The 18466-nt window shown below is 38.3% G+C and overlaps 1 protein-coding gene across 4 annotated transcripts in view; it reads right to left on the bottom strand.

Annotated features, from left to right (window-relative positions):
* DCLK1 (doublecortin like kinase 1) overlaps positions 1–18466 on the bottom strand; it is a 224244-nt gene that overhangs the window by 21526 nt on the left and 184252 nt on the right. For all 4 annotated transcript variants that reach the window (XM_056497829.1, XM_056497838.1, XM_056497855.1 and 1 more), the window contains 6 exons: positions 17980–18099; positions 12817–12963; positions 7599–7732; positions 6811–6888; positions 6072–6168; positions 4239–4319 (listed from right to left, as the gene is read on the bottom strand). In XM_056497829.1, the coding sequence (XP_056353804.1) occupies positions 4239–4319; positions 6072–6168; positions 6811–6888; positions 7599–7732; positions 12817–12963; positions 17980–18099 (657 nt within the window). The remainder of the gene's footprint in view (positions 1–4238; positions 4320–6071; positions 6169–6810; positions 6889–7598; positions 7733–12816; positions 12964–17979; positions 18100–18466) is intronic.

The raw sequence follows: 18466 nt of genomic DNA on the forward strand, positions 1-18466 counted from the left end.
GTCTTGTAGTTTTTTTTTTTGTTTGTTTGTTTGTTTGTTTGTTTTTGTTTTGCTGGTTTTTTTTTTGTTTTGTTTTGGTTTTTTTTTTTTTTTTTTTTTTTTTTTTTAATCAGCCTCTACAAAATACCTTTTATGGTCTATTTTCAAGAATACAAAATAAAACAATAAAAAAGAAGCATGAGATCTTGGACTAATTCCAGTAATTGATAAAAACTATTTTCATATTTGCATTGTTCTCTGTGGCAGAAGACATTGCCACTCAAAGTAAAAAGAAATGTTATAAAGATGCAATGAAGGTTAGGATTCCCAGACTCCTACTGCCCTGAAGCACTTAGATCCATTTCACAAGATGGTCACAAGAGCTTTATTTTCCAGGTCTAAAAGCATCAGATTAATAGAACATTTACAAGTAACAGCAGGAAATTAGAGTAAATAGAAGTGCTGGAAAAGCTTTTGGACACTTTCCTTTAAGTATTCTAAAGAAATTATTTTTGTGCAGTGTCCTAGAGTGTAACCAAAAGTAATGCAGCCACAAAATAAGGAATGTATTTTGAAATGAATTTTCTTACAAATGTTTAGCTTATTGATACTTATTGCTTGGTTATCAATTTCTTTTGCACACAAATTTCCAAGGATCATAGTGAAGGAAAAATATAAAACCTTCAGATTCTCTAATTGTTTTTAGGCTGGTGTGTGCCATCCTCCTCCTACAGCAACAACACACATTTTCTACTGATTATTTTAACAGAGAAGGATCTACAGAATGCAAGCCATCCCTTTCAGCATTCAATGCTCAGTGATGTATTAGGAAATATTTACTACTTATACAAAAAAGAACGAGTTTGTCCTGTAACTTATTTCAGGATATCAATACCATTAAAGTTTAATATACCAGACCTCAAGCTTCCTGCCACTTTTATAATTCTTTAGCTTTGCAAAAAAACATTGAGCAGGTAAAGTAAAGATTTGGGGTCCCTGTAGGGGAAGTATAAACTGATGGATTTGTTTCCAGGTCTAAGTGTACTGCATAGGAGAGATGACTCTAAATAAACAAAATGGAGGGGGCAAAGAACTGCTGCTGAATTGCATTTAGAATTCAAGATCTCCATCTGTGGCAGTGGCATGTAGCCAACATCTTTTCAGGTTTTGTTTTTATGAATTGAAAACAGCTGGGATATTATTCACATCGAAACTGCTTTACTGGTCTGACTCTGACCATACCAAGGTTTGCAGTTTCCAAGAGGATTCCAGATACTTTTATAGCAAAAATTTAAACTGAAATGAGGGTTTGCTCCTACTGAAACTGTCAAAGCACATTCCAGGAATCTCAACAATTTACCAAGTAATCACATGGTAAGCAGCTATAAAGTAGAATGGTTATTTACAATCTACAAAATGGTTTTATACAGTGTAAGCAGTTACAACACTTCTATCAAAGGTTTGATCAAAGAGAGAAAATGTTCCTTAAAATTGTCAAAGAAAACACATGCCTGCTTTTCAAGCCAGCTGTTCTATCTTGTATTGTAGCTGCAGATTTAACACTCCATGAATAGGTTCAAAACTGAAATAAGGGAAGTGTTGCAGCGAGCTCTATCCCATTTGAAACTAATAGAGAAAGTAAACTCCAGCATTTGACACCATGGAAAATTATTTAAGCATTTACCTGTGAAAATTCCATGTGCTATTTCTTCTCAGAAAGACAGTATACACATAATTGCTCAGGTAATTGCCACATATTGATTGCAGAGCCTTTTGTAAACAGGGATGAGTGCATTAATTCTCTGTCCTGAATCTGGGAAAATGAGGTGCAGGGAGGTTGTGCAACAGATTTGCAGCTGATCAGAGAGTGATGGCAGAGGGATGTGTAGCTGGATCTGACACTGTACATTCTGCCCCTGTGCATCCATGAGCTGCCCCTACTGATACTGCCCAGACACACTTCAGGGAAGTGCCCTTTCTCATGGAACCATTTAAGCACCTGTTTCAACTCAGCCATGTTCTTATTTCTTCTGATGTGAACTGGGATTGTAGTGCCCTCTAGTTAATTTGATGCCCAGTATTAAGTGCTTCCATGTGTGATGCCTTGAAATGGGAGCAATGTTTGGAATGTGTTAAAGCACTTTTCTGAACTGATCCCAGTGCCTTTACCCTCCCAGAAAAAATATATGGAGGACATAGGAGAATTCAAAATCAGTTTTGATCTGCATTATGAACTATCTTTAGTGTAGTGATAGTGACTTGTTTCAGTTTTTAAAAGCAGCAGGAAAAAAAAAGGAATTACAGAATTGTCATGGAATATTTGTTTCACTTATAGATAGAACTGATACAGGTTTTGATTGAAGAGGATTATTACCAGCACAAAACTACAAGTGCAGCAGAGATAGACCAAAGATGAATTGATCACCCCATGTTGTTTCTAACAATGCATCACAGACACTCTTTAAGAAGTAGTATATCTTGAACTTTTCGTGGTATATCCTCTATCTCATGCTAACCAAATACTTAAGAACTTTGTGAGCCAAAAGATATATCCAGACTATATTTAATAAGCACCAATGGGATCATCCTCCAAAAATGTATTAAATTTTCTTTTGAGTCCATTTATAGCAGTTGTTTACATCACCTTCTGGCAAAGGGTTCTGCATGTTAACTTATAGCACAGAAAGTCAGGAATTTGCCAAGGTGCTTCAGTAACCAGAGCTCAGGTTTTCTTAGCAGAGGTCTGGAGGGTTAAAAGTCTTTATCCCCCAGCCCCTCTCCCCTGCTATCCTCACCAGCAGGTACTACTGAGGGCATGGAAGCAGATCCTCATGTCACCTGCACACCACCACCATTGGGTCACTGCTAAAAAGCTGCACTTCTTTTTTATACATCACACTAAAATGGCTTTCTAAAACACACCATGGTGTAACAATGTTTAAAATTAAATATCTGGGGGAAACATTAACATCTCAAGTATATTTTTCAGAAAAAATGGAAGATTAGTGAGCACTTCCTTAAGTGGTGTAAGCAAGTGACATTTCAGTAATCTCAGAGCAGTGTGCAGACTGACACTGTGGGTGACTTTGGCCTCTCTGTGACTTTTTATTAGTCACCTCCATCTCTTCCTCCTCAGCACTCCAGAAATCTCCACACATCTTCCTCCCATGGAGACTGAGTGACCCCTCAATCACCACAAGGTGATTATAAATCACCTCAATTGCTACAGGGCATTGTAAACTGTGACAGAGCAATATGTCCAAGGACAGCCCCTGGATTGAAGGAAAATTAATATTTCAGCTGCTTGAATGTCATCTTCAAAATGAAGATTTTCATCAGACATTGTCCTGGATCCTTGCACTCTTCATACACCACAGAAGGGCTCTGCATGTTAATAGCATTTACAATTTAAAAAAGTGGGTTTGGGTAATAAGTGAGCCCTCCAAGTTTAAAGCATGTACTTGGTATATACTTAACTGATCACTATTACTCTGACAATATGGAGGATAGTTTCATAAAAATAATTAATATATGAGGTGACTGTATATTTGAATTTTTTAGAATGGTTTTTTAGTGAGAAAGGGATTTTGGATAAAGCAGCTTAAGGACCAAAGAGTATTCCAGGGAGGACTGCACACTCAAACTTGCAACAAACAAAATGAAGCATTATTTCTTATTCCTTTATTTTTTTTCACTGTTCATTCCAATTGCGCTTCTTTTCTCAGCTGTTCCTTCTGAATTGGAATATAGATTATCCCAAATTTTTATTTCTTGTCATCTAAATATTTTAAAACATGTTAAATAGTCTGGAATAATTAACAAATCTTAAATACTATCAAAAGCTAAATATGATTTGAAATGTTTCCCTGTTCCATTCTGGATCAAGTGGGCTTAACAATATGGAGTGCATTTCAGCAACTCCTAATCATGACTGTGAGATTTCGGAGTCCACCTGATCTCAGGAGAACAAAATGTGTCACTGAACCTGCAAGCTGAGTGTTAGAGATATACATTTATCAAATAGGATTGAGATTTGTTGAAAGTCCATGTCAGAGAAAATGCAGCTGAGCACACACAAAATAGTGAAAACTCCAAGGTACATAATACACTAAATCAGCTAGTAACCCAGTTTATTTCCAGTCAAATCTGTGGCACCTTTAGAATGTGCTGGCTTCCAAAAGGGCATAGCAAGGACTTGAAAGAAAAGAGCTCAGAAGTGCCAAATTGCAAGAAGCATCTACAAGTCTGAAAATACTTACATTAACCCATGGATGCTCAAGAACTTGCAAGGCTGAGAATCGCAGATCTACGTCTACTTGAAGCATCATTGTGATAAGTTCCTGAGGAATTGAATATAGGGTCACATTTAAAGAACACTTTTAAAGAACAAATTAATATTTCATTCACTTCAGAAGTCTTTAGCTGATGTTGTAAGAGTTCTCAAAGAGAGAGTGAACTACCACCTGCAAAAATATAATATTATTCAAAAAATAGTAAAACTATTAACTGATGAACTCTTAGCTGAATTTTTAAATCAATATCTGACAGTACCTTGAGAAGCTAGAAGACTGTTCTGAGTTATAGTTCTGAAGCCACTGTTTAAGAGAAAAGCACTTAATACATAATCTGCAAAACAGAGGGTCCCATGCAATTAGGTTAGCTTCCCATTAAGAAAAAGCAAATTCCTCTGTAGGAAAAAAAAGTCAGTTTTACTTTATACTCTTGTATAAATGATGTAGAAGAAAAAAAACCCAACTTAAAACCATTATTTTTCATCCTCTGATTTTCTCTGCAATTGCCTAGATAATTTCATCCACAGAGCACAGTGCATGGATACAGGATGGCAATATGACAGCAATAAAGGTGCATCACCAAAGACCAAAGCTAGTAATTTTTTGTCACAAGAATAACTTATATGGACAGGCTAAGGCTTCAAACCAGAAATTTTAGACAGAACTATTTGGCAGAAGCAGTTCCACAGGAAAACCCACTGGCAAAGGACTTGCAGGGTTTCCACTAATGATCCCATGAAAAAACACCTGCTACAACACAATAATTTGGTTTAGAGGATTTCCAACTCTATGACTGATCTCATTCATTAACCTCATTAGTTAGCAGGCGAAAATGCTAGTCCTGATCACCCTCCACATACCTATAAAAGCAGGATGTAAATCTCCAAAGATTCAGAGCTACTCTCATGACCTGCATTCACCTCCTAATTTCACTATTTTTTTTTTCTTGTGATTAATCAAATACTGTCACACTGAAGGAAACAGGAATACAGTTTTCTATGGATTTGTTTTACAGACTAGAGAAGCAAACTGACTGAAAGTAAGCACTTATCTATCTACAGAATGACCATATGATTTTTTTTACTTACAATATGTATTATGTCTCTGTCCACATATATTTATACATATAACCATAGTGAATGCCAGATCCCTAAAAAATCTTTGAGCTAAACTGTTGCTCTAATGCATTGGTGAGAGTTAAAAAACCTGATCTGCTCTGCAAGTGTGATGAACTCTGTCAAGGTCTGTATCTGTAAATAATTATATCTGCCTTAGCACACCAAAGACTGCAGGTCAAGAGCTGTGACCAGAACAAGTCTGTATTTCATACCAGTCTGCAACTATAAGGCAATGGGAGGCCTGGTTCTTTGACAGAAAGAAACAACAGACATAACATCTAATGGGGTTAAGAAGGGAAATCAGCCTCCCCATAATATTATTAGACGATGTTCAAAGGCTCCAGGTTGGTACTCGTCCCCCTCACAAGTACATGTAAAACACAGTCCAAGGGAGCTTTTGAGCTAAGAAGTGAATTACTTTAATTTTTTCTTAATCAATAAGGGCTACTGGTGTCTCTTTTGTGTGAGAAATCATATAAGACACGATGCCCATTTCAGAATGGGGTCCAATGGAGTCTAAGAGACTGTAACCAAATGAAACATAATTGGTGACCCAGAGGAATTTATAGGTGCAGCAGGAGATGTATGAGACATGTCAAATACAACACTGTGGAAGGACAACATGCATTAGGCTCTCCCACTGGAAATAATATTGTAGAATACCATCCACTATAAAACTCACCTTTGCAGAGTCAGAAACGTTGTCCCAATATGGAGATGGAAAATCCATCTGTCCCATCAAAATCTGATCAAAAAGCACTTCTTGGTCATCTCCACTTCTGTAAAGTAAAAACCAAAGAAAACCAACAACAAAACCTAAAGAAAAATTATTTTCAGATGTGGTTCAATAGATTTCTTAAAATTGCTTTTAATTTTTTATGCCTTAGGATGCTTTTGGAAGCTGTTGATTGCCCCAAACATGCAGCAATGGGTGTTAATGGTGAGATCATAAAACACAGTGCATTTGGTACACACTTTCTTTCTCCTTATCTTTAGGCTTGTCCACAACTTTGCAATTGCTTTGAGGGGATAAAATATCTGGCATGTCCTTATTAACTGGCCTCCATTTTAATTACCTTTTACCCATCACAAAATATGTTGCATTTTGTTCATGAAAGAACAAAATTTATTTCACAGTGTATTTAAAACTTCAGGGAAAGGCATGCAGAACCTGTAATGAAGGCTCTGGTTTTGCAATGCAATGAAGTTTAAACTACGATAAACAAACACGAGACAGAGATTTTACCATAAAATCACAGACATTTATGAGGCTTGTGTAGAACACTATGCAGAGCTCAGAAAAAAAAAAAATCAAATCCTATGAGCAGAGAACTTCTACCAGAGGGGATCTGTGTGCTTAATGTGAAAGGAGCACAGGACCAATTCACACAGCAAGGGTGGTTGAATAGATCAGTCCATACCCACGGAACGGAGGAAAACCACAGAGCAGGATGTAAGTAATCACACCCGCTGCCCAGATGTCCACCTTCAAGCCATATCTAGAAGTGTGAGAGACATGGTTAGAGACATCTGATTCTTACAGACTACAGTGCAAGAACAGAGGAAACATGTTCAGAATCATTAATAATTTCTTATAAATTCTCATCTGAACTTTGTCTACCTACCAATCCTCATTCTGCTATCAAATATTTTTTATCTTTACATGTTAAAATTACATTAGATCAGAGTGCACAGAAGACATTGGGCTGTATTCTTCAGTTAGTTAACTAATTAAAGTTAGTTAACTTGAGTTAGTGATGCCTGTCAACATGAAGTCTGCAAAGGTGACACAAGCTGCTCAAACCAGCAGGCATTTCCTCTGTGGACTATATCAGAAGGGAAGAGTGTGTGATAATGAAATAGAATTTAGTGAATGGTAGTTAGCAGTCTCTAGAGAGCAGAATTACTTCCACTGTATCTGCAAATGGCTAGTTAGTCACTCAGGGTAAAGCTGAAAAGTTTAAGGCCAACCGCTGGAAGAGTTTGACCAACATAACTCCAAAGTCAGCCTGCTCTGAACTGGTTTGGGTAAAACAGCCTCCAGAGGTCCCTTCCATGTGAATCTTCTATGAGCCATGACCATGATTCTGCATCAAAGCCAACCAAAGGCAGCACAAAAATCTTAACTGCAAGAACTCCACTCCGGCACAATGGCAAGAATGTTCTCCACTGAGTACACTTCAATGTATCAGCACTAGAAGAGATTTACCCAGTTTCAGCGATGATTTCTGGAGCTACATATGTTGGGGTCCCACACACAGTATATAGAGGTCCATCCACAATTGTTGCTAGGCCAAAGTCTCCCAACTTCAGGGACTTGCTTCCATCTTGGTGTTCATAAACCTAAATCAGGAGGAAAATTGAAAGCTTTACCACAAAACCATCAAGGCAACTACTATATTCACTTGCTAACTGCCTGAAATGTTCCTGACTATTTACAGGGGTTTTTTTCTCCTCCTTGCCTTTAACATATTTCTCTGCATGCTTTGAAAAATCACAGACAATTTGGACAACTTCCCTCGAATGCAGTCAGGATGTTTGGAAAGATTTATCTTGCTATCTGTCCAACAAAAGGTGTACCACTTGCTAGATGCTAAAGCCCAGAAGCAAATCATGACCTTCCAACAGTGGCTTTCCTAAGTCACTGAATTCCCAGTGTAGGAGGGTTGGGTTTATTCATTTTACTTGCAGAGAGCTTAAAGGTTTGCACACGAACTTCAACTACCTAGGTAATACAAAAGTGACTGTGCTGATAGCAGCTCCAGGCTCTTGTCTGTGTGCTGAAGCCACAAGACACAAATCTAGCTGGAGTATTTCACCTAGAAATACTGTCCTCTCCTTGGATGACTCTGACACACCAATGAGTGTCTTACTGGCACGGTAGCATCATGATCAACGGGACATAAACTGTGAGGGCTGCTAATGGAAAAATCCTGTCTCAAAACCCGGTCTTCACAGCAGCAGCGTGATCTTTCATGGGGTTTTATGGGTGCAAAGGGAGTTTATGATGTAGTCACATGAAAGGAAAAAACAAGCTAGAAACATCAGTAAAAATACATAGTTTTAAAAGCTGGCTCAGAGCTAAAGAATTTCCTCAAACCTGTAAACACTGAGAACTAATGTCTTAGGGTGACTTGTACCTCCCATCATCTGCTTATTCCAGATATTGAGTTCTGTGCCTTTAAGACTAGATCCAATGAAAAAATGCTTAAAATAAAAAAAAAAATCAAAACTGTATCTAAATTAAACGCAAGACTGTAAGTCTATCTTTAATCAAGGTGTTGGTTTGAGGTCCTGCTTCCCATTTTGGAATGTTTTCTACAACAACACCTTAAAAATAGAAACAGTTTACAGGATGCCTTCTTATAATATATATGCATCACTTTATTATTTTGCAACCTAAAGCAAAGCTCTATACTGTCTGGATCACCACTAGTTATATCATGTAAACAATTTGCAGTGCAAAGCTGTGCAAAAATAATAGGTATCATACTTCCAAATCAAAACCAAAATAATCCTTTGTATACATATCTTGCCAGCTACTCCTACATCCAAAATCAGATTTATCTACAATTGTTTTAAGAAGAAAATCCTAGATTTTTTCCTTATAAAAATACAAAAATTTCTACATGGGACCCTTGAAGAGTTCACTTGGAGCAAAAATAAATTCTTGAAGTCTATCACCAGTTTCCTGTAGATCTGCTATTGCTCATAATAATTAGTTATATTTTACAGCCCCCATCCCCCAGTTCCTTGTTTGTTAATGTTAGGCATGTCTAGAGAGAAAACCCCTCTCTGTCCTGAATCCCTGCTTACCAGGTGATACAGCCACAAGCAGACATTCAGAATACACAAAATTCTTCTCCTCTCCTTATGTTACTTTTAAGAATTCAACTGGATCTTTAAGAGGACCAGCAATTTATAATGGATTCACATTTCTCTTCTACTAAGCCAGAAAAAAAGTTATGTTTATAGAAAAGCACTGGGAAAAAAAAAAGCAATTACAGTTTTATTCAAAACACAGATTGTTAAATACATCTGGTTCCTGAAACTACAGAAAGTGCCCTCTGAAATGGCAGTAATAAATCTAATTTCAACAACAGTTTTAATTAAAGTCTAGAGACTAAGGCTTTAAATATTCAGTTGCTGAAATATGTATAGTGTGCACTTAGACATCAAGAGCTGAATCTGGCCTAATTAGTATTTCATATTCTGTTTCATGCAGTTACCATTTACAAAGCCCTGTCTGAGCTGTGCTAACCTAGCATACATCCATAACTTCCTTCAATAGACCACCTTGTGTGACTCATCTACACTAGAAGTTAATTACAGAAGAGGTTTGGTTGGCAATATTCACCTATGCAGAAGGTTTGGTACAGTGTATTTTCTAGTATTCTGCCTCATCTGTTTTGAGGAATTACTTTGCTTGGAAAACTACTTCAGTTGACTTATAAAAATGAAGAGAGTAACTTTTCCTCACCCTGTTATAACTCCATATAAAAAGAGCCCAATGTGAAGCTGTGGTATGTTACTTGCCAGTCAAGGAATGGGAAAGATAATTCAATGCTCATCTTATTCAGAATAAATGCTATATATGTTCCTGCATTTAAATACTGAAGGGCAATTAAAGAAATGGGGATTAGTGCAAATTGCCCACTATGTAGTGCTTTCACTGTTTTAACTAAGCTATAAAACTGTGTAATTATACTACACTAATTTAATGCAGCCACACATAATTGTGTGCCACCATATGCATCCTATTAGTATAAAGACTGTCAGTATTTTCTAAGCTGCTCTTGTGATCAGTGCAGATGGCAACAGTCAGAGAAGTTGTTCTCTAGGGTTTATTATATGGCTATAAAGACATCCCATGACTTGACAAAATAAACGTTCTAAATAGCCACAATTATGAAAAATGTTCCAATTAAAACATGGAAGACTCCCTAGGGAATAAAAAAAAACAAACAAAAATGCTAAAACATCACAGGTATTCTGCACACCCTAACTCTTGGACAGTTGACCATTAGGTGGACTTTACATGCCTTGAGGATAATATGAAATATTTAAGCAGTTAAAAAATAATGGCTGCTGCAGACAGGACAGGTTCACACACACAAAGATTTATTAGCAGGATCTAGAGCTGGTCTCACACATCAACTCTAAGCCTGGAAGTTACTTTTGCGAAGAAAGAAGAATAAAAAGAGACAAAGGAGGAGGTGAAAGGAAAGTATCTACCAGGGGCTGGTAAGAGATGAAATAAAGCAGCTCCAGGTGAACATGCTCTTCTCATCTCCCTCTCCACAGCAGCATGCTCCCCTTCACTCCCCATGTTTTCCTCTAGCAACCCTACAGGTTGCTCATCCTCCCTGTTGTCTCTTCCCTGCTAATGAGGATGTTTAGGCCCAGGACATGCCTCTCTAAACCTAAAGTTACAATCCATGAGCAGGAAAAGGGTGTGGGAGACAAGGCTGGTTCTCACACCAGTGGCCAGGAGAACAAGCTATAACAATACAACCAGGGTTTGTACATGCAACACCATGACAGTAGCAGAGGGAAAGCCACAGCACAAGAACAAGAAGGGAAAAATTCCACCATGACCACTTCGGGGAAGGGTTAAAGAGCTGCAAGGAAAAGGGCAGGCTACAAAAGTCAAGTGGAAGATATTTAGCAAAAGAAATGCTGAGACCCATGTTGCATTTTTCAAGTGTTTTGTAAATGCCATGAAAATAACACTAGTTGCAGTTTTGTGACATAAGGAACCACACATCCCATTTGACAGCTGAGATAAAAGCAGAAAGGTTCAGAGACACTGAGACCACAGGCAGACAATGTCTGAGCAAGGGTCAGAGCTCAGGTAAGGCTGGTTCCAAAGCACCCTTCAAAAGCAGCATTTGTTTCTTTCAAGAACCTGATAAACCTTAGAGAATTAATGCAATTTGTGAATCAAATGCTGGCTTTTGAGAATTAGGATGCTGCAAGAGGTTAAATGCTGCATCCTTACAGCTCAGTCTCAAAAGCAATGGAATTTTCCAGTACAGCTCGGAAAAGTCACTCAGAAATAATTCAGCAACAATGAGAACAGTGTGATCATTCCCAGTAGTGGGTAATTACCAGAAAAGCTGAACAGGCAAATCTAATCCCTGCCCTTCTGCCTTCACCTCCTGCCCACACCTCCTGCCCACCACGTTCCCCTAGAATTTTAACTCTGACAGCAACAGAGTTTAGGCATTTACAGACAAGTCAAGACAGCAGCAGAGTAAGGCTTGTCCCAGACCAAGACCCTCCTGCACACTTCAGGAACAGCATTAATGAATCCTGGCATGGGATTGCTACAACATCACTATGTAACCACCTATCAACACCAGCACCAGAAATTAAAATGGAGCAAAAGGGCCAAGAAAGGTGTATCAGTCATTAGTGTCTAGTGAAATTTCCACCCAGAGTGTTTTCAGCAGTTTCTGGAAAATGAGGGCAGGTTACTTCCTCAACCTGAACCTGCCACTAGAGGAACTTCAACTGTAAAAATCCCACTGCCTCTAAGTTTAGTAATATCTGCTGGAGTCAATTTTCCCATAAAACCTCTCCATTGTCAAGCAGGACTAAATTAATTAAGTCATGGCTGAGAGCACACAGCTGAGAGAACTGATATTCCATGATTCTATGAACATTGTTTTACAGTTGCAGGATTTATGGAGAATTAGGACATCTTCATATTGGAACGTGTCAGCAAATTTGTGAACTCAGAACAGTGAAATAATCCGGAGAAGCTAATTTCTCAGGACAAGTAAAACTATGTGGAGGTTGCAACTGCTGCATTCAAGTGTGCAAAATTCTTGGCAGAAAGACTAATTGCCAGGGTATATTTTCCACTGTCTTCAGTGGATAAGGCTCATACAAATTTAGTCAGAAAAGTAAAGATTTGGATTGTCTGTTTGTGAAAGTGGCTTAATAAAAAGTCCTGTAGGATTATTTCAAGATGCAGTAGGGGAAGGACGATGAAGTCTCTTCATGGCTTTGCTCTGATGCAGACATTATTAGGGCACAGCATTTACATGCACCATACTTGTAAAGCTAAAGGGTTGCTGATTATTTAGGCAGGGACAAAAGTACAGAATAGTCTGCTAAGGAAAGAACACTTATATTTATGAGAAGCTTGAAATTATCCTGCAGTTTGCTAGAAGCTTACTTCTAGTGATCCCAGGAATAAGTCGGCTGTTGTGTCCCATGGAACAATCTAGACATACCACCTTATATTATTGTACTTCCTGTGACAGCTGGTATTCTTAGGAGAGCTTTACAATGCAAAGGTTAAAATGAAAAGATCAGTGACTGAAATAAACTTGGCAGGCATGTGGAAGAAGGCAGTGCAGACCTTTTCTCACACACTCCCAAGTTATCAGCAACACTGAAAGATGATCTTCACTTACCAGTAGATTCTCCGGCTTGATATCCCTGTGGACAATGTTGAGGCTGTGAAGATATTTGATGGCACTGGCCAGATTGTAAAGCATCCCACTGGCATCCCGCTCTGTGTATTTGTTGGTGGAAGTAATAGCATCAAAGAGATCTCCTCCCTGGAGCAAAATGACCATGGGATATGAGCAACATTGTTTGTGAAATGACGGAAAAATTTAGAGAAGATCAAGGAACATAACTATGGGTACAGTGATGACATCCCCCATAATGGCAGGTAAACAGATCAATAACTCAGAACCATTTGCCATGGCTGAGTTGGTCAGCCAAGAGGCTGGAGTTTCTACTGCAAACCATTCCCACCTACTGCTGCTTTTGTCACATGTCCAGCGCTTGCCAACCTGTGTGTTTAGAGCTTGCTAAAAATTTCTGGCAAGACAACATACTTGCCTGTCATGATGTCATTTACCAACCCTTGGCACTCTTTATAATAATCCCAAACAGATTGACATCAAATTTTTGCCCAATGCCTTACTGAACCCCAGACAGATGAAGAAACTCTAAGTAAAACTCAGAACTCAAAGTTACCTGTCCTCACTGCTATTGTATTTTAAAAGTCTGTTTCCATCTTATAAAACTTTGAAAACAAGGATTTTAGAAACCACTTTCTCTACACAAGATGTGAAGTTTTTGGTAGTGTAACTCTTGCAGTTAATAGAAGAACTTTACAGCATGTGTGTCAGGCAATCATACTGGGAGACACAGGTGGTCACTTGTGCCATTTCCAGCCTATCATGCTGCCTAATTCAGGTAAAAGCTGCTGTCAGTGAAAGAAAAACAAGAAAACAAGAGAGAAAGAAGGAAAGAAGAAAAGAAGGAAAACTAAGTGGAAGTCCTCAAAGTTGAAATGATCTTCACCAGTTTCTGAGGCAGCCATGACTGTATTTCCAGAGATAAGCTGGTAAGTGGGGAGAAGGAACATGGAAGTACTTGGACAAAGATGGAAAAGAAATTTTAAAGATGAGATTAAGAAGGGCTGCTTGACAGATTTTAGGAAAAATCAGTGATCTTTTGAGAGATTCTACTCATTGAGTTGTTGACAAAAAAAAAAAAAAAAAAAAGAAAAAAAAGGATACCACTGAAAAAAAAATAAAAGGCAAAAATTCCCTGCTGCAGTCAAAACGTAAAAAAAAAAAAAAAAAAAAAAAAATCACAGTGGACTGCATTTAAAAGAAAAAGCATGTATTTTCTGAAGGCAACAGAGGAGTTCCAGCTTTGCCAGCTCACAATTTTATCAACAGCTTCAAGATATTTTCTGTGTTTTTTTAAGGCTCAACTCCAGAGTAAACACTTTTTCTACTTTCCAGAGAAAGAATGGGGTGGGGGGGGGTAAGAAAATTTTTTTTTTTCAAGAATCATGCCTATAGAGAAAAAGATAGGAAAAGAGAACCACCAAAGACTCAAACCTGATAAAACAGACTTTACTTGTCATAAAAAACCTAACAAATTATTAAAATTTTTGTATTGTTGAGGTGCAGCTGAAGTATGCCAGGGCAGGTTTATTCCCACTGTAGATGCAAAATCCCAGCTCTTTGGAAATTGCTTACAGCCCACGATTGTGAAATCTGGACCACATCGAATTTCTTGCCGTGGCTGGTGACTGTTCAAGACACATCAAGATACATAGTGTCAAGGAAAAGAAAGAACAAAAGGCCAAACTAAACCAGATAGAGGATTAGAGAGAATGAGGCCAAATATTTGGCAAAAGTACAATACCATGTACTTCATGGCATTATCTGATCCCTAAGTATTAGATATCAGCATGTGGCAAAGTATGTGAGATAAATAATCTATCTTCCCTAAGCTCCTTCCTGTGAAACCTCTGTACCAGCTGCTTTTTAACATGAGGCAGTGGATTAGACAGATCTTTGGTCTTATCTAATATGTTCCAGATGCTCAGAAGAAGTGTCAATAACATCAGCAAAGCATCTGCCTCCAAACAAAGAAAATAGTCCGAGCTGAGATATGAGGAGCAAGAATGAAAGAAGCTGAGCCTTCAAAACAGAAAGAAAAATTTTGGCTTGAAGTCAGAAGAAAAGGAACAAATGTTCATGCACAGGAGAAACACAAACTCAGAAAAAGATAGAGGCTGCAGAGCAATTTAACAGTCAAGCCAATCTGAAGCAGAATAATTTTTTTCCATTTAAGCATCCACTGTAGTGGGTAAAGTTTCTCACTAGGTATCCTGCTTAGAAAAGAGAGCATATGTTTAGTCTGCAGGATTTTCTGTGGTTAAAAGAGAGGTGATATCCTGGAAAGAGTTAACAGAGCTGACAGCTATATCAGGCAGAATAGTTTTCAGATTTTCCTCTCCCCAAAGAGCACTTTAACCTGCAAGGTTCTGCTAAGCCGATTCACACAGCAGGTCACTATCATTTATTCAGGCTCCAGGGGTGAGTTCAGGATGACATTTCAGTTTTAAATCCCCTGTTCTGGAGTAAAACAGGACCAGCAACATCTGAATGCAGTTTTTATCATCTGTGCACATGAGGAAGTGTACTCGGAACCACAGTAACCAATTATTTATTTATTACCTTGTTATGTAAATGATATGATCTCTCTTTTTCTTCTGCAAAAGTGAAATCATATCCTGGAGCAGTAAAGGAAACTCAGCAATAAATCTGGCTTCTTAAATTGGTCAAACCCCTGTTAGGTTTGAATAACAATTTTGTTTCTCTGTGTAAAAAGGCAGTGTGCCAGAAACCAGGTCTTTGCTTCCTTTTACAAGCACCACTTGCAATGTGTTTATATTTGTATTTATGAAGTGCTTTTTCTTACACTTTGCAAAGCAATGAATGGCCTATCTGCCATGAGGTGAGGGTGGGATTTGCAGCAGTCACTTATGTCAAACATGTTACTGCCAATTAATGCAGGGTGGTATTAACTGAAACCGGGCTCTGCACTATCAGGCCTTTTCTCCTTGCCTCTCTTTCCTGTCTTGATTTAAAGTCAGGTCTTCAAAAGTCAGTCAATAACAGATGGTTAATCAATTCTAACAGTGCACTCTATGAAATGGTAACAGTCAGCAATTGGTGAATTAACAAATGCCTTCCCTAGTACCCAGAGAGTGCAACAAGACTTTTCTTACAACTATATATTAAGAAATAGATGTTTGCTTCAGAGAAACAAAGCTGACTTCTCCAAATCAGGATATATCTTCTACATTTCTTCTATTATTCTACATAAAAGTAAAGACTATTAGAACAGTGGTCTCTAGGATATGAGAAGTACAGAAATTTCTATAGAGCTCTTCCATAATATAGCTAAAAAGAATATGTGCAGCAATCTTAAAGAGTAAAGAGGAAAGTGCACAAGAAAATAGACTTTTCCAGAAAGTGAATACAATGCATGGTTTTTTTATACTCATCTTTTAGGCTAGTTATTTTCTAGGAGTTTTTGGTCCCCTCCTCTCTCATTTAGCTGAGAAGGACTTCAATTAAAAATCCATTGGACACTATAGTTTACACATTTTTCAATCATGAATAGCACAGCAGGTTTCACCCATAAAACCAGCCCTGTGCTTACATCTTGGCAGGTTAGACAAGGCACAGCTTTTAGTTCTTAGCACACCTCATGGGGCCAAGATGAAGGATTTGTCAATGCAGGCTAAAGCTGCGGCTCCATGTGATTACAGTGCTGTGCAAGGGGATTGAGGTACCTTTGAACAAACTCTCACAGACACTGAGGAAAACCAACAGCAGCATGAATCTCATAGTGAGCTCACTTAGAATAGAACAGAGCAGTAATTATGATTAAAATAGTGTTAGATGGCTAATGGTATCTGATCTCAAGCTGTGCTATTGCACACTGCACACCTAAGAGTGAGAGAGGGCTGTGATTGTCAAGGTAGTAGGGAAATTATTCTGGGACTGGTTACACAAAGGGACTCATGGCATGAAAGAGCGCCAGTACTTTTCTTTTGTCTTAGGATTTAACTTTTTCATCAGAGGAAATGTATCAGCTCCTTGCTAACAGCATCTCCAGGTGTGTTTCCTGAGAGCTTGGAGGTGGTGGACAGTGGGGTTAGGGGGACCATGAGCTCCACAGCACTACTTAAGCCAAGTAGGGCATCTGTCAGGCACAAACCTAGGAGGACAAGGGCCATCTCCTAAGATGTGGGGCATGGCCTGAGCCTTCTCATAGACAACAAGCCTTTCCCAGACTGCCACGAGGACAGGGAAAATCTGTGGGCTTCCCCCCATGATCCACACTGAGCCTTCCAGCTTTGGACTGGGAACATGGCTTGTGTCACTGGTCCTGCCACAGAGCAGGGGGGATAATGGAACAAACAAAAAACCTTCTCATTCTGCTTGCTCTTGTATTCCAGACCAGAGATTGAGAGGGTAATTAAGAAACACTCGACCTGCAATTGCCCTATTTGACACCTCAGTGAGGTGCCTACATTAAAAGCACCCTCTAACCTCCATCTACAACCAGAGCAAAGTAGATTAACAACCCTGTTTCCCAAAAAAGCACTTTCTCTAAATCACTGCGGAGAAATAAATAGGGTCCAAAATATAAATTACTGCATTCACAAATTTACTTTTTAGAATAGAACCATGCTTTAAATAGCAGGTTTTTCTTCTTCGCTTTCCCCTTCCTTCAGCTTAAATTTAGATTGCTATCGAGGAGTCAAGTTTGACACTGTGTTAATGTAAATCAATAGAGAAAAAACACATCTAATATTGTTTAGATTTAACACAAATTAATAAAACTAATGAAACCCTTTCACCTTTTTGTATTTTGAAGGCTGGTATTTATGGCTATTTGGACTGGGTAAATTTTCAATTCACCTCAAGGCAGATTATAACTTTTTAATGAGTCTTCTTTTGGGGAAGCAAACAAACCTGGTGGTACAAAGTACTGTCAACACAACATTTCCAAGTGTGGCTTATAGAAAATTAGACAAATATCTGAAACATCTGAAAGCTAATAAAACAAAATCTGACAGTGGGTTACACATCTTTCAGTAGGATGCTAGATCACTTTCAGAGACCCCTTCTGTTCCACATTATTCTGTGATTCCATGTTTTTTAGCAAGCCTAAGTGGGAATGGAATTTTTCAATTATTTTCAATATGGTTGATACAACTAGCAGCTTGACTCCAAAACACTCACCTTTACAAGCTCCATGACAAGGTACAACTCAGTTGGCATGTCCATCTCCTCGATCAGGAGTACAATATTGGGATGCTTGACTCGTCTTAAAATAGATACCTCATTCTGGATCATGTGCTCCTGACACACAAAAAAATCTTCAATGAATATGAGTTAGTGGAAAAAAAATTCACAGTGGAAAAAGCAGAGAGAATTGGGAGCTGCATGGATTCTCTGGGGAGCTTCATGGATTCTCTGGGGTTCTTGAAAAAACTGACAGATGTTGCCTCCAGCAATAGAGAAGGAACACATCTAGAAAATCAATGTAGTAACTGAAAGATGGGGGGAACACAGAAAAAGAAATGGAGGAAAAGATGTGTTTCTGATGCAGAGAAAAATGGAAGCTTTTTAAATTTTCTCTGATGCAGAATCTTTAGATTTAACATGATATAATCTTCTCACAGAACCTTTAGTCACTGATTTTAAAAGTTGCCACTTGGCATAAAAT

Source organism: Oenanthe melanoleuca, chromosome 1 (assembly GCF_029582105.1).
Source record: "Oenanthe melanoleuca isolate GR-GAL-2019-014 chromosome 1, OMel1.0, whole genome shotgun sequence".
NCBI lineage: Eukaryota > Metazoa > Chordata > Aves > Passeriformes > Muscicapidae > Oenanthe > Oenanthe melanoleuca.